The 25323-nt window shown below is 33.9% G+C and overlaps 1 protein-coding gene across 2 annotated transcripts in view; it reads right to left on the bottom strand.

The window, feature by feature from the left end:
- Positions 1-25323, bottom strand: part of TTC21B (tetratricopeptide repeat domain 21B) — a 44904-nt gene that overhangs the window by 14519 nt on the left and 5062 nt on the right. The window contains exons 5-22 of one of the 2 annotated variants that reach the window (XM_075028545.1): positions 24930-25052; positions 22826-22983; positions 22339-22423; positions 20675-20773; positions 19928-20120; positions 18821-18918; positions 18114-18314; positions 16116-16245; positions 15496-15653; positions 13864-14088; positions 12831-13069; positions 12442-12514; positions 11284-11394; positions 9611-9749; positions 7585-7691; positions 4836-5024; positions 1634-1744; positions 439-520 (exon numbers count right to left, since the gene is read on the bottom strand). In XM_075028545.1, coding sequence (XP_074884646.1) covers positions 439-520; positions 1634-1744; positions 4836-5024; positions 7585-7691; positions 9611-9749; positions 11284-11394; positions 12442-12514; positions 12831-13069; positions 13864-14088; positions 15496-15653; positions 16116-16245; positions 18114-18314; positions 18821-18918; positions 19928-20120; positions 20675-20773; positions 22339-22423; positions 22826-22983; positions 24930-25052 — 2521 coding nt within the window. The remainder of the gene's footprint in view (positions 1-438; positions 521-1633; positions 1745-4835; positions 5025-7584; positions 7692-9610; positions 9750-11283; positions 11395-12441; positions 12515-12830; positions 13070-13863; positions 14089-15495; positions 15654-16115; positions 16246-18113; positions 18315-18820; positions 18919-19927; positions 20121-20674; positions 20774-22338; positions 22424-22825; positions 22984-24929; positions 25053-25323) is intronic. The other variant, XM_075028546.1, reaches the window with a different exon arrangement.

Below are 25323 nucleotides of genomic sequence, written 5' to 3'. Positions count from 1 at the left end.
TAATAGATTTCTCTCTGGTCATAATTTGCAAATTGCTAAAAGAAACTTATTCCTGTCCAAGACAAGTTTCCTTTATTAATCTTGAAATAAAATGCTAGCTTTGTGTTCATGCACTTGGTATCTAAATACAAGAGAAAGTGCTTCACAGTTACAAGTACATAACACCCTAGCTATATTTGGCTTGAGGTAAACAATGTACATTACATTGCAGCATTACATTGCAGCAAAGTAAATTACTATAAGAAATAATTTTCTTGTCTTCCCCTACAATAGCTTTATGCTTTTATATACAGTAATGGTCTTCGGTTTTAGTATCCATTACATTATAAATCGCACATTCTTTTTAATCATACAAAGTATTTTTTTAGATATTTATTCCTCTACCTCATTGGAACTATGTATCAGAAAGAATTAAAAATATCACCGCTAAATATTCACCTGGCTTGCGTTCTAGGAGCTGCTGGAAATGAAAGACAGCTTGTTCATAATCTTGCTTCCTGAACATGAGATCGGCCATCATCTACAGCATTGACCAATATAGAGAAAACAAAACAAAACATTGTAAATTGTGGTTTATAATGAACTCTAGTTCTGTGAAGTGGGGAGCTGAAACTATAGCTTTAAAGTGCTGCAGGAATTGCACAAGTAGTGAACCGAGTTGGGTTTTTCATTACTCTCTGGAAAATAAACACTATATACAGACACACAGGTTAATGAGCAGGTACAGGCTCATATCTCAACTTTTCACTTAAGGTAAAAATTAAGAGAAAATTAAACACTTTGATGTACCTTTCAAATATGTTGTTTGTTTGTTTTTTTTTACTTGTATAGTTTTACTTCTAATTTTATTTTCTATAAATGCAGATTAAGTATATAGAAAGCAAAGTTAGTTTAAAGTTAGGGAAAAAGAAAGATGATAGCCCACTTCAGCAGTGGAAGTAAAACAAATAAAGAGTAGATTTAATAACATACATTAAGAGTGCTATTATTCCTGTTCTTGCACCATACTAGGATAAATTCCAGATGTTAGACTGCTGTGAGAAAATATATGATTCTCATCTTAAAATAATTTTGCTCCTAACTTGTTAAATCAAAAGTTGCTTGGTCTACTGAGTTGTCTTTTAAGCCAAGAAGCATACAAATCCTGTACAGAGAATCTGCAGCTGTGATTAGAAATGGTTAAGTAGGAATATGATTACTATGATTATATAAGGATGTAAAACCACCTTAAGAACACAGTTCTTTTCTTCTGGAAGTTTTTTTTTTTTCGATACTCGCTTTAATATTACTGTGCTGGAAAAATAACTTCTTCCCTGACCATTAGTCAATTGTTAATAGAACATGCATTAAGCCATGCTTTAGTCAATATTACAACTACTACTTTTTCCTCTACTAGTACTTTTAAAGACACATTTTTGCATTGAGATAGAATGAAGGCTGTGATTGCTAGAAACTTCATATTGAATCATTATCCAGCATAAACAGAAAAACATTTTGTTCCAATGGATTTTTCACATGTTTGAAATCAGAAGCTGTAGGCTTTCTTAAAAGTAATATTTTATGGACTCATCACGTTGCAGGCACATAAACTTCAAAAAAACTTCTGATACAGGATTAGTATAATAGCACATACCATTGTTGCTGCTTCATTATCTTGGTCATTCTTCAGTAGTAAGGAACACTGATGTTGACAGGCATCAGTATCATCTTGTGCAAGATACAAACGTGCAAGTTCCAACATTGCCTGTATATTAAAATATTTAACTATATGTAATTCAAAAGATGAAGAAGCTGGTTCAGTTCTACAAGTATTAACCTGGGATTTCAGAGCCTCAGGGAAAATTTGTTTCTCTTCTAAAGAGAGAGCTTTCTCTGTTGTTTCCTGTGGGCTCTTGGTCAGGTAATTTAATTCGTTTCCATTCCCTCACCTTTAAACAGATAAACTTTTCTTCTTCAGGAGGATATTCTGGAGGTAGGTTGAAAACACAGCTGCTTAGATAGTATTGCTCTGAAGACTGCAGTATTTTGGTAAGAATAATTTTCTTGGAAAAAAATGTAAGTGCAAGTAGTTTTAAATTCACTGACACAAGCAAATACCTCATTAACATTCACCAATTAGTTCTGGAGTATAAGCAAATTCCAGCAGAAACAGTTTTCTTATTTGCATTTCCAAACCTACCACATTAGACTGTGTATGGATCCATTTCTGAAAAGCAACTGCAGAATAAATATTAACAAACTGAAATGTACATAAGCATGCATCCTTAAGATGCATCATAGACTATTCTCAATAAAATGCCACAAAAAAGTTTATAAACACAAGAGTTACCACAGATTTAATCAAGTTCCCATTGAAGCAAATGGGAGTTAAACAAATCACAAAGTAAAATTAGCAGTAGACAAACAATAAGCAATGTCACTCCTGCTTAATTCCATATGGTGTTTTGATTATTTATTTATTTTTTTCCAAAAGGAGGCATTTAGAATTGCATCACAATTCTCTCTCTGATTACACTTGTGAAAGGCACTTCTGAATCAAAATAATGTTTTGAACATCCTGTTCAGGATATGAAGGCTACTTCCATAATATTTAACAACTGTTTTCTTCCTACTTCCTGTTATTTACATATTCAAACATATACTATGTAAATCTGAAAAAGAATGGCAGGTAGGTAAGCATTGACATGATATGGAGATAGCATGCATGTAAGTATTTTAACTATGAAAGCTTTCTTCAAGCCACTGTTCTGATGTATGTAACACAGTGGAAGACCAAAAAGTAGTCTGCTAGTCAAGGAACGCTTCCTGCCTTGGGCAAGTCAGAGAACAATGCCAGTTAAACTGGACTTCTACTAGATTCTAGTGACTGGAAGTGGTTTCTAAATTTTCACCTCCAACCCAAAAACAATGATACTGTGAAATGATGTCCTTGATGCACTCTGTGATCCACTTCAAGTCTGCATCTGGAAACTGCCTTGCCTCTTATCTCGTCAGAGAAATGAGGTAGGGTATTGCCTACCAGATTTAACTATGTAAAATGAAACAACACAACCCAAAACCCTTATGACATGGGTGGCAATCTTTTCACATTTAGGTGAATAATATGTTTAATGCAACATTTCAAATCTGGCTTGGTTTACTTTGGCTAGAATACAGGAGATTTTGTTCTGATGAAACGAGGTACAGATAGCTTCAAAGGAATTTCCAATACTTTCATATATAATTTTAAGGAAAGTAAACTCTGTGAAGACATCAAGAAAAAGGCAGGTGTTTTAACAGCTCAAATTTATATTTTAGGATTTAAAAGAATTCAACTCCAACCTTGTACTAGCAATGCTTTTAAAAATCAAGGGAAGAAAACACATTCAAATCTACTGAAACTATAGAAATAGAGTAAGATGACTCATTTATACTAGTTGTGGGTAACCAAAAGTATTTTGCTTTCAGTACTCTAAGGAGGGAATAAGTTCTTAATCAGAAATTCAGTCTTAGGTTTTCTAAGATGTCATTGTATTCTGTGTTGCTAGCGAAGTAGGATTAAAGCAAACATCTCCAGTAAGTGCATCTAACAGAGATATTCAGTACAAATGTCAGTGCACAGCATATCTTGTAACAATGGGAATCTCTCAATAGTATGATTTTAGCAAGAATTGAAGGGAAATGCCATGCTGGTATTTCAGTACTGGTGTGAAAGAAAAAAAAAAGGTTAAGGCTTTGATACTGAATTACTCGGATGGCATACCACAAAAGCCATAGCTGTACCTGTACTATGACAGGCAGTCTCCTCTCTCGTAAAGATAGAATGGGGAAGTCACCTCCTTTGAAGATTTTAAGGATGTTTTTATTCTTCTCCCAAATTATTTTTTTTCCCCTTCATCATTCTTACAAGATGCCTTGAGGAAATCCTGTCTCAAAAATGCTGAAGCTGTAGTTTTAGGAAGGACCTAGATTCTTGAAACCATAATACACAAGTTCAAGTATTAAAACTGGGTGATACACTTGTAATTTAGCAGCTGGTGAATCTGACAGCTGTGCAGTAAGAAGCAGCAAAATAAGACGTCTTCACATATACCTAAATATACAACACATGCTAGAATATCGTGGAAATTTGACAAAAATTGTATTTATTTATTTTTAATCTAAAAATACTACTAAAGTTGACACTTAATTTTGGTGCTCATTATAAATTTCTTAGCCTTTTGCTTCTCCCTCTTTTATCTCTAAATCTCGGGGCTGTGAAAGAAGAAGGAAGGGGATAAAAAATAAGCTCAAATTTACCAACATTTATCAACAGGCAGGCTTGTGGGAAAGAGACAGTACAGGGAAGAGAGAAGCAGTGCAATAATCACTGCTCAACAACAGCAACACTTTGTGACTAAAATCAGAATCCTACCAAGTCCAGATAAAAGTCTAAAACTGTTAAAACAGATACAGAAGAGACAGAAATTGTCTGAACTGACTGAAATCACTGGGACTTCATTCCACAGGGCCGGCAACAAGCAAGATTGAAACAAATATCCATTATTACTGTGCTGTACCTTACATGTCCTCAATTGCTACATGAAGACAGGCTCAATACATGATCTAATGGGCAACTCTGAGTGCATGCAGACCACCACTTGAATCAGGAGTTTGTGTAAGAGACAGAAATTAGCAGTACGTACAACTATTTTATCATGATAAGCAATGAAGGGGACAAAGTTCAAGGCTCTATGTGTACCAAAGCAGAAATAATTCCAAATATACTTCTACACTGTGGATAATTGGAAAAATGTATTGCTAGATATCAAAACTGAATGGAAAAACAATGCAAAATAGTCAGAGGAAGAACTGACCTTGTTATCGGTTTCACAGTGAACAAGAGCTTCTTTGTAAAATTTAATTGCTTTTTCATAGTTTCGCTGGGCTGTAGAATGTTTTGCAATCTCAGCACAAATTTCAGCCGCTAACTGTTTCTGTGCAGGAATTGCATCCAGCTGTTCTATTTGAGCCCGTTTAAGCACTCTGGCTTGTAATTCCCGAGCCTAGTGTGGGGAAAGGAGTGAACAGTCAACATTTTTCAAAGGAATGAATTTTGTATTATCTACTTTAAAATAATGTAATTAAATTTTTAAAAGGTTCTAAAGCATGCTATGTATTTGATAGAGGAAAACCCCCAAATAGTAAAAAAGCAGGTAAAAATGTCTCCACTATAAAAAACATCAATGAAAACAAGCAAACCAAAACAACCCTCCCCCAATATCTCTCCCTCAACAACCTGTCTCAAACTGCCTTGCTTCCCCAAAATTCACATTAAAAACATGCTGAAAAGCAACTTAAGTGTTCAACACTTTCAAGATGGAATCCCAATACACTTGTTCTAAAAATACTCCTTATAACAACTTCATGTCAATCCAATAATGTATAATCTACACTTTACGGACCATAATTTTAAGATAATCATACATACAGTGTTTTGTGAAACGTAAGGAACAGGACATTAATGCAAAAAGCCAGGGAGGGATCCAGTTTACCCCTTGTGTACTTGAAGAAAATGGTGGTATGAAAAAGCTTATTTAATACTCCATCTAAGGAATATTTAGGTCAAATACATTCATTTGAACAAACATGACACATTTTTATTGGTCTAAATTTCCCCCGTATTTCTGTGCCTTGCATTATTTATAACTAATCTCTTCCCCAATTCAAATGGTTATGTTCCAATTTATAAATACTAGCAGAGTTGTAATCACAAAAAATGCTAGTGTAGGACACAACTGAATAAATCCTCATTATTAAAGAGAAAAGCAATGCTTTTGCACACAAGCCTTAAAGATTTGCTTCGAACAATTTTATCATCATCTCCATGGGTTCCCGTTAAGAACTTCCTTAGTCTCCAAGCTACCTTCCTACATTAAGAATATTCAATAGAAGTGTTACATGCCTTTTCCCTCCCCCTTTTTTTTTTTCTTAAAATTAAGCTTTTGATAAGGTATATAAACAAGACCTCAAAGGCCAAAACCCAGAAGGTGTATGTACTTAACTCCTTTATTAAGCACAGAAAACTCAGCGGCAGGGAAGTAAAAAAAGCTTCAAACTTTATTTTCTGAGGTCCTTCATTTAGGGAGTGATTAAGAAAAGTCTAGCAGAAGCACAGAGGTCGAGCTCTTTGTTAATAGCAGATGCCCCAAAAGAGGGCAGATAAAGAAACAGCTATGCCTAATTCTGATTATGGCTGATCAGTTTTCTTTGATTTCAACTGGAATTCTAGCCGATTAACACACATGAGATTTCCTCTTTCTGCTCAAGCAGTTTTGTAACTATCTTAACATTGAAATAAAATCTCAGAAGAGCTGCTTCACTCATTTAAAAGTTCATAAGTTGAAGAGAAGGAAACACTAATATTATCCTGCTTCTTCTCACCTCCCTACCATTTTGCCTAGCAGGGAAGGAGAATTAAAACACAAAGTAAAATCTGGGGGGAACTTCTAACTTCACTCTGAAAAACAAGGGAAGAAACCTGTTCAAGAAGAGGCAATAACATAACTGAGCAGTTAGTCCTGCTGAAATAATCAAAATAGTTGGTTTTGTGTAAGTCAATGTGGCAGCAAAAGGAAAAGGAGCAGGAAAAGATTTCAAAGAGAACAGGTACAAGGAAGGAGAGTTTTGAGGGCAGTAACAAAAACAACAACAAAAGAAAAAAGGGGAGAGACACAAACACAAGGTTTTTGAAGTGTGATATAGTGAGAAACCTGAAAGAACTATAAAAGTAAAGAAAAGAGTAAGAGAAGTAGACTGCTTTGGGGGAAGTTTACTAAAGGAGAATGGGGAAAAAAGTCAATTTTGAGAAAGAAAAAAGTACATTATGAGGAAAAAAGAAGTAAGAATTTAACTATAGATTAAATAGAAATATCAGTAGGATTTTAACTCCTATGTACAATTCTCTTTCTAACCAATCTACATAGTTTACTTTTCTTGCTAGTCAGAAGATGGTACCAAGGCTTACTGTTTCTGTAACACAGTGGAGGTATAACGGAAGAGAACGTACTGACCTAACCTCTTGCTCAACCTTTATGTTGAGAAAGTGTCTTCTAAATGGATTAAATTATCTCTAGCTTCCAACTTTGTTCTTTCAAGCCTCAGTCTGAGTGACAGTATTCAACTCCAGAATGAACAGATCTTACTATTGCTATTTAAAATAAACAGCAGTACAACAAAATTACAGGTAGCCATTGAAAGCTGTTCCAGATTGTTCTGCGAGTGGTGTTCAACGCTGAGCTGAGGATATGTAACCAAGCTGTCCCCATAGCCCATTTTGTTTTACCTGCTCTGCTAAAACTATGCTCCACACACAAATGAAGGCATAATACGAGTAAAAGCCTGCATTCTGCTCTAAAATTCAGACAACACTGCTCACAAAAAGCTTAGAATTTCTAACCACATATGTTCTTTACATTTCACACCAGTCAGTGATGCTTTATCCCTACCATGTATGTGTTTTCCTCATTCACAAAAATAATATGGTTAGAATCTTGGATAAAAGTGAAACCAGGGATAAAACTGAGAACATTGCAAGCTTTCATAGGGTTTTGTTTTCCCATTTACCTGTTGTAATGAAACAATAGCTTCATCAATCTTCTCCATTTTGCTGTAAATTTTTGCCAGAAGCACCTGGTAACGTCCATCTTCCATCAGAGAAGATAATTCATTAACTGTAATAATTACATTAAACAAACATTATTCTTGTAAGAACTGATCCTGCTAAAGTCAAAGAAAGACAAAGCTCTCCACATACTCCAGGCAAGAGCTTAAGTGAAAAGTTCACAGCTTGATCTTACATATTTAGGATTGTGATTTGACTCTGTGTGTTGTTAGTGGGCAGAGTAAACATTACAACCTACAGAGTGAGATTTAAGGCCAGAGACATTGAAGGATGCAAAAGGAAGATAAAAAAATTGTCTGTCTAGTCTATTTGCATTCTCAGAAACATGAGAGAAAAGCTATTGATTTAAGTGGACCGGAAATAAAGTCACTCCTGACACTTCTGGTCTAAATCCTCCTCAAAGTCAATGAAAAATGTCCAAATTGATTCAATGAGTGCTACTGTACATTCGAAAAGCATAAGACTGTTTGATGAAATTTCTAGTCAGACCTCAAACTACCTTTCTTTTGCGAGAGTCTGGAACAGACATGAATAGAGTTATTTCAACCAAGTATTTCAGAATCTACTCTAAAAACAGCAAGCTACTTTTGAATAATGGTTAAAATATACATGCATAAAATAATATTTGAAGAATACAAGTTCTCCCTGGCTTGTATTCATTTTAATCTATTGACAAAGAGGTATCTTGAGCACAGTTCCACATTAAAACAAAAAAGTCACCAAAATCCATGTTATATCTTCACTAAAATTTGAAAAAAAAAAAAAGTATATTGAGCTATACTCTATTAGCAAACTGTCTTCAAAGTGTTATAATTGTGACATGCTGTTCTATATCAGAGATTAGGCCATGTAGCCAACCATGTAAAATCATCCCCTCCACTACGTTTCCTATATTTCGTTTTTCTTTCACAAATGATGGACATTTCAGCATTTCTAAAAAAAGATATTAAACTGTTCAATCATTTTCCAGTCAGCCAATGAGATCAACATTTTTTCATGTAGAGAATACATGTATATCAAAGATGTACAAAAAGGATATTGGCTTATGTGCTTTTTGCTTTATTGTAAGATGCAAGAGAAGATTTTAAAGTACATGGGACAAGCTTTATTTACTGCTAATTTATCTTTCCACACTAGAAGGTCAAGCTGTCTTAAGCATGATTATTAAATTAGACAGATCCTCAAAGGCTTAACTAAGACAGGAATATAATGTTAAACAAGAGGATTTTTTCAGTAAGAAGTAAACAAGACAGAAAACTAACATTCCCCTGCACAGTAAGAAAGACCAGTAAAATAGTGACATAAGAAAAAACTTACAGAAGGGACTAGTAATAAGACTTGCTAATACTAACTGTTTCTGTATTCAGATAGCCACAAAAGTTAACAAATATAATTAAATCACTGCAAAAAGATTTCCTTAATTAAGGGTATAGCTCAATAACTCACACTAAACACCTTAAAACTTCTTAATTGCCTCTTAACAAAACCAAGGAAAAAAAATCCCAAAGTTTTAGCTTTTTAAGTGCATATTCCTAACATGTAAAAGAGGGTCTTAAGAGACATCTTCAATCAGTTCAATTTCTTTGCTCTGAAGGATACTAGGTAGCATTTACCACCTAAACAACCATTCCCTAACAGCAGGAACAACTCATCTATACTTGATCAATTCAGAATCAGAACATTTGTTAGCACAGAAGAGAAAGAACCTTGCATGTGTGGAGCTCTGCTATTGTATTTACTGACTTCACTTATCACAGATGTTCCAAGTTTAAAAGTCCTGGCAAAAGCACCTTTAAATATAAGTGAAGTTTATTTTAGAGTGCATTTCACATTTATCACTTAATAGTTTCCTGTGGTTTACAGTTCAAAAAAGTTTTATATGGAACTTCTTTATTCCTTAGAATCACACAGAAAACACAAACAACAGTAGAAATTGTATGTTTTGCTGTAAATTAATAACGTTCCTACCAGGGTCATGATCTAAAGCTTGCTGAAGTACTTTTTCTGCCTTTTCATATTGCTTCAGTTTCATTAAAAGCTCAGCCAAATCATAGCAAAGGAAATTCTGTTGACCGCTTCTCAATGCGGCCTCGTAGTAACTGATTGCCTGAAAGGAAGAAACAAAAATCTGAGTATTATTTAAAGATAAATCTTAAAAGACAACAACCTTGCCTAGGTATTGAATGACATGCTGCTCAGAGTTTTCTCTGCTTTCTTCACTTCTCCTGGAACCAAGTCATTTCTAATAAATACTATATTAAAAAGGTGTTATTTGGTTGTAAGTTCAGGCTTCCAAAAATATAATGCCAAATTAAAGATAAATAGAATAACTAGAACACACTTTTTGATAAATATGCATTTACATAGCCTAACCACATTATCACATTCTGTCTTTGACAGGATCACTGCCAATTAAACTACATTTTAATTAGCTGCTGAAGTTTATAACTCCAGTCTGACTGGAATTATACAAGTTCTGTTTTACTGTATACAAAGGACAAGTATTTTCCCAAAGTACCTGCAAAACATGAAGATAAAAGAAGTAATGAAAAGTTTAAAAATACCAACTAAACATTATCTAATAGAAAGGAGTCTTCTCTCTCTGTATTTTTAAACACAAAAACTGACAATCATATCAATTAAAAAAGTCAAATATTTACTCAAGAAAAAAAAGCTATGCTCCAGATCAATAAACTACTATTCCATAATTTAAAAAAACCCAAACAACCCAAAAGACTTCAAAATAACAACTTAAATACTCTTGAAATAGGATGTTACTTCTTTAAGCAAAGGGAAAAATGAGAACTGGAATTATGTTGAAAAGTTACATTTCCAAAATGAATTTGAAATATTTTATTAACTTTTATTGTTTTAAAATAGAACATGTTTAAACATGCATAATAGTGCAATATCGGGCAGGTGACCTACTTAGGCTTAAGCATCCTAAGGATAATATAGCTGAAGCCTCAAAATAAAAAAATTTAAGCACAGAAAACACCCATCAACATATAGATTACAATTTTTTTCTATAGTAACTCTAGGAACCCTCACAGTACATTAGATTATTACACATACACAAAAAAAGTTTAAAGTATCATGGAGCAAGATAGGAATCATATACTGAGCTGCTTGTAATAGTGACCTAAACAGAAGCAAGTGAAAATTCTACCACTGCAAACGTAAAACAGTTTGAACACACCCTCCAGTAGTTTGAGGTTGCCCAAATAAAACCATTTGCTCCTGCAAGTTTTCCCCAAACATTTTCTTCTGTTTTTCCTACAACAAGAAGTTAAAGCCTCTATTACTACTCTCCTAGACAATGTTAAGGCTAGGAGATATAACAAGACTGGGTCAATGGAGAAGTAATTAAACATGGTTTTGAGTGCAGGCCCAAAAACACATAAACTGCAAGTCACCAGAACTACAATTCACCAGATTTGTATCCACCAATGTTTAACTGTGCCTTTGGCCAGGTATTTTGAAGGGGATCTACAAACTTACTTTCAGGATAAAAAGTCTGTTCAGCGTTTTAAAGTGAAATGCTTCTTCTACCCAACCTGAAAACAAAATCAGGCAAAGCCCACATGTTGACAATAATGAACACAATACTTAATTAGCCTAATGCAGTACTTATAGAATACCTTTGAATAGTTATGTGTTTTGATTAGGGCTTTTCCAATTTTACTCGCTAAAGCTGGATCTTTTGGATTTTTCTTCAAGGCCTGCTCGTAGACTTCTATGGCTTCATCAGGCTTCAACAGTAAAAGATATAAACACAAAAGTCAAGGATTAGAGATAAAAAGGGTATGAAGAAAACAAAATCTGGTAACGCCTCCAGGTATGACTGCCAAGTACTACTGGTTCATAAGCTACAATGCTTCTCAGAGAAGAATGGTCACTATGAAATTGCTGGAAGTGTAAAGCCCATGTAAATTTATATTTCCATGCTAAAACAGAATGTGGAGAAAACTTGGCAAACAAATGAGTTTGAATTAATCTGATTCTTTTTCCACTGAAATCTCTCTACTACTATTTTGACTAGTTAACGAACTTATGCAAACTTACTACTGTGTTGGACAATCATTCATATCTCTCCTCTAGCCATGTTATAGTAGATCTAAACAAATTCCCTTTTGCTTTATAATTCTTCATTAAGGTGAAAACTACACACAAGCGTTAACAAGTAAACAACCATTAATCACCTACAGATCCCCAAACTAGTAATCTAAACTATTAGTTGCATGTCCTAACCCAACCTATTCTTTCAAAATATGAATTTAAATGTCTATCATTCAAATTCCTATGTCTGCTTGACTACATTGTCTTCTACAAATACTGAATACATTTCCAGTTCATCAAGAACGAAAGGTTGTAAAAAATATATAAGAATGCAATAATTTAAAATTTTTAAATAACATTTTCAATATGAGAACTAAGGTACCTAGAATTATTCTAAGCTTCAGAACTCTATTCTAAACACCTCTGACTTCTTTCTGAATTTAATTTAGCTCTCACTTTGGATTTTTGTTAGTCTTATGCGTCAGTGTTCTTCCAGATTAAAATTCTCTCCTTGGCTTTCACCCAGGCAGTTATCAGAAGAAATACATTTTCAACAGCTTTTTCTTTGAACTTAGAACAGTTACATTTGTAGCCAGTAATTATTATTTTTTTTTTTTACATCCTAAAGCAGTTTCTGTTTGCCAACTACCAATCAATAAGAGTCAGCATGTTACATTGTCTCAACTTGCCAAAGTCAACAAATGACTCAATCATTCTATTCATCTCCAGCAAGCACTTACCTCTTGAATATTCATGTATGCATCACCACGAAGAAGAAAAGTATGAGCACTTGGCAGTTTTTCTACTAGCTCTCTGGAAACAAAAGACAGAACCTTGCTCAATATTTAACATGTCAATATTGGTATCTAAACAACAACAAATAGGGCACAACAATTTTATCCTCTACAGGTTTTAGTTTTTATTTCTGAAAAATGAAACAAAAACAATCTGATATATCTTTCCAAAATAGGACTTCCAATTATGGTTTTAAATGTTACAACACTTACTCAAATGAAATTATGTCACTAAATATTTCTGACTTAATTGTAGTAGAAAGGCAAAAAACGAGCTCACTGTGCTACCATTAAACACCTAGGAAAATATATACACACACAACACAAACTTTTACCTATAGCAGCCAGCATATAACTTCTTATCTTTCCTGTACTGAAGATAAACATCTGCCATTTTTTCTTTAGCTTGTACAAAGTAAGGCTGTTCAGGTGTAATATTTCGGAGCATGGTCAAGGCTTGTTCAACATCTCCTTGTGCAATTGCCAGATCTGCATTTGCAATCACAACTCTTAGTTCCTCAGGAGTTCCAGAAAATTCATTAATGGCATCTTGCAGTATTATAGCAGCTTCATGCTACAAATAATAAAACCAATAGAATTAATGTATTCCCTGTTGCTGAACAGCCAAAAATAAAGACAACATAAGCAAATGAACATCTAGGGGCATTACACAAACCAACCAAAAAAAATCTACAAAACCCCCCCCCAAACCTTACTATCCATTTTTTTCGCTAAAACATTTAAAATTTTTTAGCTCTTGATTTTGTAAATAAAAGTTATGTGATATGAACTACCAAAAAGAGTTTTAGTAGAGAAAATAACACTTGTATTGCATATATACAAGGAGATGCTCAAAATTCAACTGGACAATGCCTTTAGCACCTTGCTCTAACAGGTCCTGCTTTGAGCAGGATGACCTCCAGACATCGCTTCCAACTACATGATTGTATGGCTTCTCTTACATTCTTACGTAGCGTCCTACTGTTTATTAAAATACAGCTGACAGTAAGGATGCTGCTACACAAAGATAAGGACATGATCCCAAAACATTTCTAATAGCATTCTGACAGCAAAACAGGAATCTATGTGCCAGCAAATGAATATCAACAGTATCTCCTCCTCAAAATTAAAAGGGGTTTTATAGACTCAAAATTGAGCACCTGCAAGTAGCTTTCTTTTCTCTGTACAATTTAAGGTACAAGCTGTCAAGTCAGATATTAACACCTTGGAAATTTTACCAAGCAAATCCTCTTGGTAAAAGAGGTGATGGTTTTCTACTCTGAACAAATGAGAATAGACACTTCTGTTAATGGGAAAAGGAAATTGTTTTCAGGTATGTATTACATCTTAACAAGTTTGCCATCTTACTGGTTCTCCATTCAAACGATGAGCTTCTACTAACTCTAGGAAAACTGACACACGATCACTTGCATCAATTTCAATTCTTTTTCCTTTAGTTTTTGAGGAAGCTGTAGGTTTTCTCATTCCAGGCAAATTCTTTGCCATCTGTAAGGTCTTAATAGCTTCTGATAATTCTCCCATCTTCTTCTGGGTTTGGGCCTTAATTAAGTGATAAACAGGATGTTCTCTCACCTAAAAAAAAATAAAAAATAAATGTAATGAGGTAAGGACTTTCCAAATTTTACTTTATGCATAGTATTGACACCCCTTGAAAGAAGATTTTTAATTTCTTTTTTTTTAAATATTGACCTCAGTTCCTTATTTCCTCCAAATATATCTGATTTCAACTTCAGTAATTTCCTTATGAAAATACTAGAATTTTCAAAGATTATGCAAACTAATAATTAAGTTTTCAATTAAAAAAAGAAAAACTATTACATGAGATGAGACTTTGGGATAGAAAAACATTTATTACAGCATTATTTGAAGCTAGACTGACTTTTAAGGGATTTTGAACATCCCCCACACTGCTGTATGCACACTTCATCAGGCTATTAATTAAAAGAAGTGCCAAATAACGATTGTACACAAGTCCTGCTTGCCATTTCTCCACCTTCTTAAAACATACTTCACATGAAAAGGAAATGTCGATAAGGGAAATGTAACTGTGTACAAAGTTGCAAGCACGTCAGTGTCTCCTAACTAGGTAGTTAACCTTCAGCTTTCTTGCATCACTTGGAGGAAGGAACCAAGATGGGAGCATGCTTGCAAAGAAATGGTAGTTTGCCACTTTTCAGCTAAGCTCTGTCAAGAGACTTAGCACAACTCAGACCTAATAAGTGTTGTGTAAAGTGCTCCCAACTCAGCATTAATCCTACATGAAGTTTCACTGACGTCAACAAATCAAAAATCCCATACTGCAATGTATTAGCCCCAAGAAATGAAACCGGTGAGGACTATTGCAAAACAGTGAAAGTTTTTTCATACAGTGCTTAGTTTACCAAATTTGCTCCTGAAGGGACAGAAAAGATGGACAAAGATGTGACATCAATGGAAGAGAGCACAGCATATGGTTACTCTCTTAACACTTCAAGTGCTTAAAGCAGCATGAATTGTCAAGAGGTAACTACAGACCCCTTCTGATCCCCTCGCGCATCTGTGCGTATCTTCATCAGCAATTGTACATCTGAGCAAAAAGTCGAGAAACAACATTGGATCACACTTCAAGTCCTTCTACGTTGGCTTTTAAAGACTGTTGCAAGGTTAGCCTAGAATTACAAATTCTGTTTAAATTAAAGTTTTTATTATTATTAAAACTTATTAAAGTTTTTAATATTTATGTAAGAATTTGAGAAAAAGCTACCATTTCTTTCTTTTGTATTTCAGAACAATTTCAATATGTTGTAATAAGGTGTTAATCTTGCCTTTATGGTCATTTCTTTGATATGTATTCAGAGACCATGTTCATATAAACATTTAGATATTAAACTTGTAGCAGAAGAGTCATAAAAAGTTCACTTTAAAAATTATTATATACAAAAACATACAACTTCAGATGATTGACCGAATAAAATAGTTTCATTCTTTTGTCCAACTCACCTCAAAATTGTAGCTCAGACAAAGTTCCAAGGATTGAGAACATAGTTTAGTATTGTTTTGAGCCAAATACACCTGGGCCATCAGTAAGTGTGCATCTGCATAAGAAGGATTCCTTTCAAGACAGTAATGTAGATTACTATGGGCTGCTTCAATATCCCCTAGAAAGTTAAAAAAGAGAAAATGAAAAAGTAGTTGATATGAAATACAGAGGTTAAATATAGAGCATTTATTAATTATCCACCAATTTTATATTTTTTTTAAATTAATGTGAGCATTTAGTGAATAAATTCATATACCAAGTACTATGTGGCTATGAAATGAAATCAAAACCAAGTCAAAGACAAGATACTTTCCCATTGTTCCATCTGTAAAACATAAAATAAGTGATCTTTTTTGGAAGCAACAGATAAAACCCACCATATTTATGTGCCCATACAATTAAGATAGGCTCATACAAATCATAAAAAAAGGCAGTGCAAATGTCCTTAACTTAGCTGTAATGTAGTGTTCTGCAGTGAAAGAAAAATATTCATTATGATTTAAAAGTGTGAAATTATTATTTTTTTTTTTTATTAAAGAAACTAAAGAGGTGGATAGCTAACCAGTCATGTAACTATTACCTGACAAATATTTCACTTTTGCAATTAAAAAGACAGCTTGTTGAAGACCAGGCACAGTTTTTACCACAGTTTCGAGAACAGAAGCACAGTGCTTGAGAAGTGGTGAAGCAGACTGCCCAGGACTTGCAGGCTAGGAGGTAAAAAAAAAAAAAAAAAAAAAAAAAAAACAAAACAAAACAACAAACCCAAACACTTCAGTTGACAGGTTTTGGACTCAGATTTCATTTTCATTGCTCACTTTAAACTCTAATGAGCAACAGCAAAGCATTGTTATTTTCTTCAGCCCGAAAAGCTGAAAGCTGTCATTGTGAAGAAATATAAAAATATGTTTTAAATTTAAGGGTGCAACTTCTTGCTATCAGCAGGAACACAAGACAGCCTAATGGACTTCAAGGATGATAAAACACTTCAGACCTGGCATAAGCTGAAGAGTTAGTCCATAAAATTTGGCGACATACTCTTAATTACTGTGCCAACTCATCCAACACAATGGTAACACAAACTAAACTTCAAGAGTGCTGAAGCTGGAATGAGTCACCAGAAGGATGAGAAGAAAAGGTTCTGATCCTATCCCTTCTACCCTCATTCCACACCACAGAACATATCAATACTGCTAGTAAGAAAGTGAAAATAGCAGCTGAGAAATAGCTCCTGTCACATAAACTGCTAGTACAAGTGTACCAAATTTTAGTTGCTCATTATCAGAAATGTTGTTCCATTTCCCTCTACTACTTTAGCTAGTTGCTAACTGTTACATATAAAAAAAGGAAAAGGCAACCTAAAGATCCTTCTGTTCACAGCTAACATTTCCACAAGACCCATGCCCTGGGGAAGCAGCAATCATCCACTACCAAACTGGAAGCCTCCACCACCTGGCTGAACTCCTCACTTTCTAGTATCACAAACTCCTTTTTGCAATAAAGAGATAATGAAACTTCAGGAAAAGCCTATCTTTTCTTTTACAAATCTTTCTATGGACAATAGTTCAGGAAAACCAGTTTTCATTCCAAATTAAAAACCATCATTGCCATTAAGTACTTCTGGAATATACCCCAGGGAAATCGTTAGACAAGACACTACCTCATAGAATGACACTTCTTATTTATCTCCATCTGTGACATGAAACTATCATTGCTACTGATGTTTTAGACCTTCAAACATTACCATTTCATTATAGATGGTGGGACAGATCATAACAATGGAAAACTACTTGTTTGCCTATTAGATTTTAAAACTGTACATAAACAAATATTTATGGGAAGGTTCTATAACTAGACTAGAAATCTGCTAATGGCAGGATAACAGAATTCAGCTCCCAGCTATTTCAGAAGAATAATCTATTTAAGGAAGACACTATTTAAAGAAACTGTAAATGTGTTTCTTCTGCTTTAGAGATGTCAGGTCCTCATTCAATTTATTACAGTCTACATGCCTTTGTTGCCAAAACTAGCACAAGCAAATTCAGTTACAGATTAGCCATCTAAATAAGTGAGATTTTTTCTTTGTAATTAGTAATAATAATATTAAAAAGTAGTATTCCACTGATTTTCACCAACACAGAAAAGAAACTGATACAAAGAAAAAAAGTATGTATATTGAACAGATATCCTGAGCTGCCAAAATATTTCAAGAATAGGATCATAAGTGTGAAAGTCCTAGTTTCCTATTGAGATGGCTCTATTCACTGCGTTGTTACGACAGTTTCCTGATCAAAAGAGATATTAAAAAAGTATATATATACACACACAGTGCATTAAACAAATATCCCAAGTTTCCTCAGATGTCATTATTGCAACTTGCTCACTTTACAATAGTTGTTTTTTCATAGTTATTTTGATTAATTAGTGGTATAATATCTTAAAACACACTTACACTTCAAATAAATTCACATCTTAAGAGGGAAAATATTCTAAATTTTTGCTTCATGATTAACTGATCTCAAAATGAAATCAAAGAATAATTTCCATTTTCAGACAGATGTGATCTACAGCTGCTTACCTGTGCAGGGCAAAAATTAAGATATTCCCTAATGATTTCTAGCAAGAAATCAGGGTTTAGTTTTTCAAAGTATTCTACACCAAGAGGAAAGCCATGCAAAGACGAAAAGTGAGTATCCAGAACATCATTCAATAATGCAATAACTTCTTCTTGTCTCTTACGTTTTTTCATAGCTAGGACTGCACGCAAGAAAGATAATTCCTACAGGAAAAAAAAGAAATAAAACACCCTCCGTATTCCAGATACATTAATCTGTTACTCATACAATACTAAATAATTATTAATGTTAGCCATTTCTTCTTTATATTTAGGGATACTATAAGACATTTAGTATGTTCACTGTCAATGACACCGATGATGATTGTATCAATGTATTCCTTTAATTTGCACAAGCTCTACATTTTTCTGAGCACAAAATCCTGAAAATAATTAATATCCCTCCCTTCCTGACACTTCAAACTTATGTTCAGAGATAAAGCACCACAGGAAGGCAACGATGTTTTTGCTCTGCAAGCAAACAGCCTTGTGTTGCAAAGTTAGGCAACACATTAGCTTAGATTGTTAGGAAGAAAAACTGAAATTTAGATTTAATGGTACTCCATTAAGAATGCTCTGCTAAAGTGACTGAAATACAAAACATGAAGTAGCTAGTAGACCACAATTCAGATTGTAATCAAAGTATTTTAGTGAAGGAAGATGCTGCCTACCCCAGATTTCCCAATGGACTGCTGAATTTCATTAAGAAACTCCAACTGCTGCTCTGCATCTTCTAATTGTCCTTGCATTAGCTGACAACGGATAATTCCTGCAACATATTAAAACACTTTATTGCAGATTTGTCTTCCTAATCAAGCACATGCTTTGTTTTCCAGAATTAACTTTTTCTTTTCTCAACCCCTTCATAAAGTGGTGATACAAGAAGAAAGAATAGATGAAGACTTATGGTAATGCAGATTTTATGTACTTAGAAATACCTAGGATAGATGATACACGATTGATACATTAATATATGCAATGATATAAAGCAGTTTCATGGAAAGATCTCATCCCTTATATCAGAAAGTTTAAAACAGTAAATCTTCAACTGGTTCCAGACTAAGTAGAAGCACCATAAAGTTTGGCTTCTAAATTCAGAACAAGTACAAGAAGCAAGATGAAATTAAAACAACCCCCACACACCCCCAACCACACACACAAACCACTCCTACCCTCTAAATTTTTTGTACTGTTTGAAGTTCCAGATTAGAAGGCAATGGCATAGTCAAGAAGAAAAAATGCAGGGGAAAATCTGTGAAACAAGTACGCCATATTTACTCTCCATTTTCTTGACAGCAATTGGACTTTATCAAAAGTTACCTTTTTTTCAAAGAACATAACATGTACATCAAAAGTGTCAGATGTTTTGACTTCATTATGTTTTTCAATCTAATTTAGACACGTATGTAGCCATTGACAGCTTGTTCTATCAACTTTCCTTGATTTTTTTCATTTTTGTAGTGTCTAAGAGTTCTTTAGTTCGTAGGCACTACAGAAATAAATAATTAAAAAAATACAATCACATCTCTGTCCTCACCATTACTTTGAGAGTTCTAATTTTAAAAAGTTTCACTTTTCAAAAGGAAGACCCAAAGACATATCCAGTGAGGAGAAACTGTTGCTACAAGAAAGATGTCATAACAGGAAGCAGTAAATACTGCCCAATGTTCCTGTTCTAATAGTTCTAGATTTTCCCAGGAGCAGTAGTAGGAAAACTTGATCAAAAAGCATCATCTGTCTTAAGACCATAAAAACCAAACGAAAGTGTAAGACCTTACCAGTTAGTGCAGAAACACTCGTTTCATCAAGTGTCATCGCAGTCTTGTACCATTTTAAAGCTTCTTTCTCTTTGCCTTGCAAAATCATTTGGTAGCCAAGTTCAGTAGCAAATTCTGCATTGTCCGATGCCAAATCAGATGCTTTTTCAACTAAGGTTTGTGTATGTTGAAGGATGAGCTGGTTCCGGCCACACTAATGGTCAGAATAATCTTTAAACCTCGAGTTTTTCTCATTTTTCAGATTCATTTAAAAAACCACACTGAATATTGCTGTAGCAGTTGAGACAACCTCTCATATACAACTAATATAATCTGTAACAGTTCTACAAAAATTGAGGCATTAAAGTGTGCTGGATTCAAACATAAATACACAATACCATACAATAAGGAATACTTGATAGAATCGTTTTAAGGAAGCATTCAAAACAACTGATAAATACAAAGATTAAATAAACCTTCAGTTTCAAGGCTATGTGATTAACCTTGTCACTTTCCTACATCAAGAAGTTTCTCATTTAAAAGCAAGCAGTAAAAACATTTTTGGAATGAGATGGCTTAAGTATTGTAATTCATACTGAATGTAAAATGTTAAAAATGTAGTTACCAAAGGCTACACAATGTAATCTATTTCAATTGTCTGCGATCTTCTACTTTTTAGTAGACATTTAGCATCTGTCTACCAGAAAATAAAACAAAAACCAGGATAGATACATAGTTGTACGCTGCTTAACAAAAAAGCATACTCACTGTTCTACTGAAAGCTAAAGCCATTTTACAGAAGAGCTGCGAATTACGTGGTTCTAACCTGTCCAGTGCTTTAATTAGGTCTCCCAGTCTTGCTGAAGCCTTGGAGAAAAAGGAGTAACATAATAAGTAATAGATAGAATGAACAGATTAGGACAATTGAACAGTTTTCACTAAAAACTAGTCACATATCTTATTATGCAGTAGTATCTTGAAACCTAAACTCAGAAGTTTTGAGGGCTATGAGTTAGATTTATTTTGGAATTCCTAGAAAAATTCTTTGGAATAGTGAAGTGGCAATAAAGTAGATCATATGTCCTCTATACATGCTCTAAAAAAAGTGAAAGATTTGAGCCAAATCTGATATAACAGAAGAGTCCCATAAAGCAAGATAGTCTGAGGAATCCGATCTGTGAATCTTGTTCAGGCTTCAGCGTGATACAGACACACATGCTCAAAACCAAAGCACTTCCAGATGCTCAGACTCTTAAAAAAAATCAGTTTCTCAACCCACCAAAGGTACTTTAGACATTTCTGGGGTTACAATAAGGTACATGGGTTTTCTAAATAAGATTTTAGATGTAAACACCTGAATTGTGTTTAAAATTCATCAGGCTTTTTAATTTTTTTCCTAGACATGGGTCTTAGTCACATGTAACATTTTACCCCAGAATCTTTTGTTTACAACCTACCATGTACAGCAACTTTCATTCCTGGATGGCCTTATTGAATTGGAGTCTGCAATTGTTACTGTTTCTCCATATTTCCTATGATTGTGCATAAGTAAGACTTAAATTTGATTATGAATACACTAATGACTAAAATGCAATAACTAAAAATGTGTTAAACAACCTAAAATATCTTTTCCTCTAGAACTTGAAAAAAAAAAGCTACAAAACACTGAAAACACTTTATTTTTGCTATATTTCCAGTTATATTATACCAGCATCCTTGCATAATGAGAAAAAGATATTTAAAATTATTTTAACAGTTTTTCGTGACAATTTAGATAATATATTTTAAAATTTCCTGAAAAATGGCACAAGCACCATATGTACAAAATACATGCACATAGCCCTGTGCAGTAAAGGATCTTGGGAGTAGAAGGAAAAGTTAAAGAGAATTCTTAGAGCTAAAAAACCACCCAGTAATTGTCAAAAAAAGGGTGAACAAAGCATAGGTTATACTAACTAACATCGCAGACTGTTGTTAAGTGACTATGACCCCCTTCCAAAAATTTATCAGTACAAGACCTCATTATTTCCCTTATTTCAATTAATAAAATACTTAAAATTAATGGAAGGCTTACAATAACTTATGAATTTACCAAACGAGCATTTAAACAATAAAAGATTGCTTTGATGATTCAAATCAACATCATTCAATTAACTGTCCTGAGGAGACTTCCGTTTGGCTTGATTCCTGTTCTCTGGAAAGATGGAGTTAAAAACTTGTGTTTCCCTTGGCATCCAGAAAACACCTCAACAACAAGCTACAGCAGCCATTTGAGTCAGAATAGGTGAATATACCTCTTCCTGCAGATAAATAACATAGCACAGGACCAGAAAAAGTACACAAGGAGAAGAAATAAAGAAGATAGTGCATGTGGCATCTAGTCTCTACAACGGCTGTGTTATGCTCAACAGTCTGCTAATAAAAAGACTCACCTCAGATATATTTCCCTCCCTGCACAAATAATGCAGGGCCTCCATTCTTATGGCTTCTAAATTGAGGGCATCTTTCTGCAATAGTCTAAAGCCAAACACAAGGTGAATGTAAAGAAACCAAAACAAAACCTTTGCTCAATCATCTGCTTTATCCTAAAAGGGGAATAAAATAACTTGTATTGCACAGTCACTTTAAATAACAGCTCTCAATTGTAAGCACAGATTTGTTACTTCATGCCTATCTTGAAAAAAGGTCCTCTTCATTCCAAAATGGATTCATGTATTGATGTAGTATCCTCACAGAATTGCAAGGCTGGGTTCTAATAAAACTTAATTTAGTTCAAACTGATTTTAAAAAAACCCAACTGATTTAACTAATTCAAATTCATTAAAAATGAATGGAAACCTATCTACTTTTGTTTCAAAGTGTTCTTACAGGGTAAACATGGCAAGAACACAATTAGAGGTGTGCTACTTCATACTCAACCTATGTGCCGTTTCAACTGCCTGCTCCCAGTCCTGCAAGGCTAGTTGTAGCTTCATTTTCTTTATGAAAGCAGGAACAAAGTTTGGAAAGTTTGCAATTATCTGGTTCACAGTTTCCAGAGCTCCTGAATAATTCTGTCGGACCTCAAAATACTGTGCCTAATGGAAGGAAGAAAAGTTGCATCAAAAGGCTGTACACTCACATAGGTGAGAAGATTCAGTTCTTTCATACAGAAACCAGGAAAAAGAGCTAGTGAGAGAAGTAAATCTTTCTTTAAGTAATAGCTTTACTTCAGTATCAACCACAACTAGAGATACTGCAACAATTAAATAGCAAAAGATAACGTGTAAAACCCAGTGTGTGGTAAGCACTCTATAACAAAGGTAATTGCAGCATTTACAAGTTACTAGTCAGTTACAAGCAAGAAAAAGACAGATGTAGCTGAAGAGTAAAAATTGTCTTATTAGGTTTCACATAACTTTGTATAAAGCATCTCACAATTTTAGGATATTGAGCACAACCCACAGATTAAACATTTGTTCAAGCCCTGCAGTACGTACCATCTAAAAACCCACACTCGGTAGGTCATTATTGTTGTTGCCAGAATTATCAATTTTTTAATTGTAAAGCAATTTACAGGGTACTTCAGATACAAAACTACTTCAGAAGTATCAAGTATCACAGTTTTAAATGAATTTGAGTAGAAATCAATTTAGGGCTTAAATCCTCTATTTTGCTTTGACACTTAAAATTTACTTACCATATTCCAGGTGACTGTGTGGATACAGTCATTTCATATTTTTCAGACAGAAATGGTGCACAACAGTTTGAGAGTTAATTTCTTAAGCCACAGCAAGATAGCTGTCTGTAAAATCTAATTCAGTAACTAAATTTGAGATAGACTGGTAATTGAACACAACAGTCCTCATACAGCCAACCAAATACCATTATGCACACTCTCCTAAACTTTAGTCTTCTTATTTTCATTGAACAATTTTTTTCTGCATTTAGCTTTAGAATATTAAACAAACATTAATATAATGATTAACAATATCTGCGATATAAACAAGTAGTATACTCTGAAACAGAAAAATGTGTAAAGAAAATCATTCATGCCACTCCCTTAATGAAATACAATCAAAACGAACACTTGAAATGGACTAATGACAATTTAAAAAAAGAGTGCTAATGTTCATAGATGATCACACTACAGTGTTAAACTACTACTTTTTTTGCCATGGCACACAGTAATTCTGTGATGTGGACAGGCGTCCTGTGAGGAAAGGAAGAGATTACACATACTTTTACATTTTCAGGTAATTTGAAGCCTCATTTCTTACATATAAACACATGAATAAAAACAGTTTTTCTTGTGTCTATAGTAAAATCATAAGCTCGATATACATTTAGATTGACTGTATTTAATCTATACCTTTCTTTTTTACATTGTGTCTAACAGACCCTAAAGTTTCATCTGGTAGTTAATTTTATTCCAAAAAGAAAAAAGTGCATCATTTTAATATACTTAAAAAAACCACAGATGTGCAGAATGACACAGTTACCAGTTCCAGTTCATTAAAAAAAAAAAAAGTGGAAATTTTATTTAGTGAAGCAGTATTCCCCTGCAGCAATGTTTTACACTAATAAGAGAAATGTAATAATACAACAAGAATGCCCCAGAAATTCATAATTATGTATATAGTAACAGACACAGTGTACCATTACTGCAACCCCGGCATGCCCCTTTGTCTTAACCTACAAAGAAAGTGAGAAGTCTTATGAACCTTGGCTACTCATTAAAATTAACTACAATTTCAAATAGGCTGTCTACCACAGGAAACAGAAGTGTCAGTATATTTTTATTGTGCTAGTAATCAATTTGTATGATAACTGTTCTATATTCCTTAAACAATTTAATACATTAATTCAAACTTCATTTCTGCTAAAACCTAGTCTTTTCAGCTGAACAAAAAGAGTATGACTGAGCTATATTTCTACTCCTTGGACAAGCTCACTTATAGACAACTCTTCTCAGCATCTCTCTAATTACTCTATGAGACTAATATGACATTTAGGAAGTGTCAAAATCATGAAGTAAACTTACTTTACCAAGCAGAGCAAAAACATCATGGCCCTCCTGCAGTGCTTCATCAAAGTATTTCACAGCTTTTTTGATGTGAGTTTCCTTCCCACAGGTGAGATCAAGCCATGCTTTCAAAATCAACCCCTGTAAACAAAATATAAATTGGAATTCTTCACTAACTAGGTAGTAAAAGTATACTAGATAGAGTAGTAAGTAGAAATAACCTAAAAATAAAATAAGACTTAAAGTATCTATTTTTAACTATTTAAAATGTATATTTGAAATTATAACCAGTCTACAGCATAAGCTAAAACATTAGTAATTCATTTCAGCATTAAATTGATCAAATAGTATATTTACTTACAGGATTAAAAAAACCCCAAATAACAATGGTACTTAACTAGTCTAACATGCT

This window comes from Buteo buteo, chromosome 5, assembly GCF_964188355.1.
Source record: "Buteo buteo chromosome 5, bButBut1.hap1.1, whole genome shotgun sequence".
In the NCBI taxonomy this organism is placed as follows: domain Eukaryota; kingdom Metazoa; phylum Chordata; class Aves; order Accipitriformes; family Accipitridae; genus Buteo; species Buteo buteo.
Note: the sequence above shows the minus strand (reverse complement) of the source record. Positions and strands in the feature narration are given on the sequence as shown.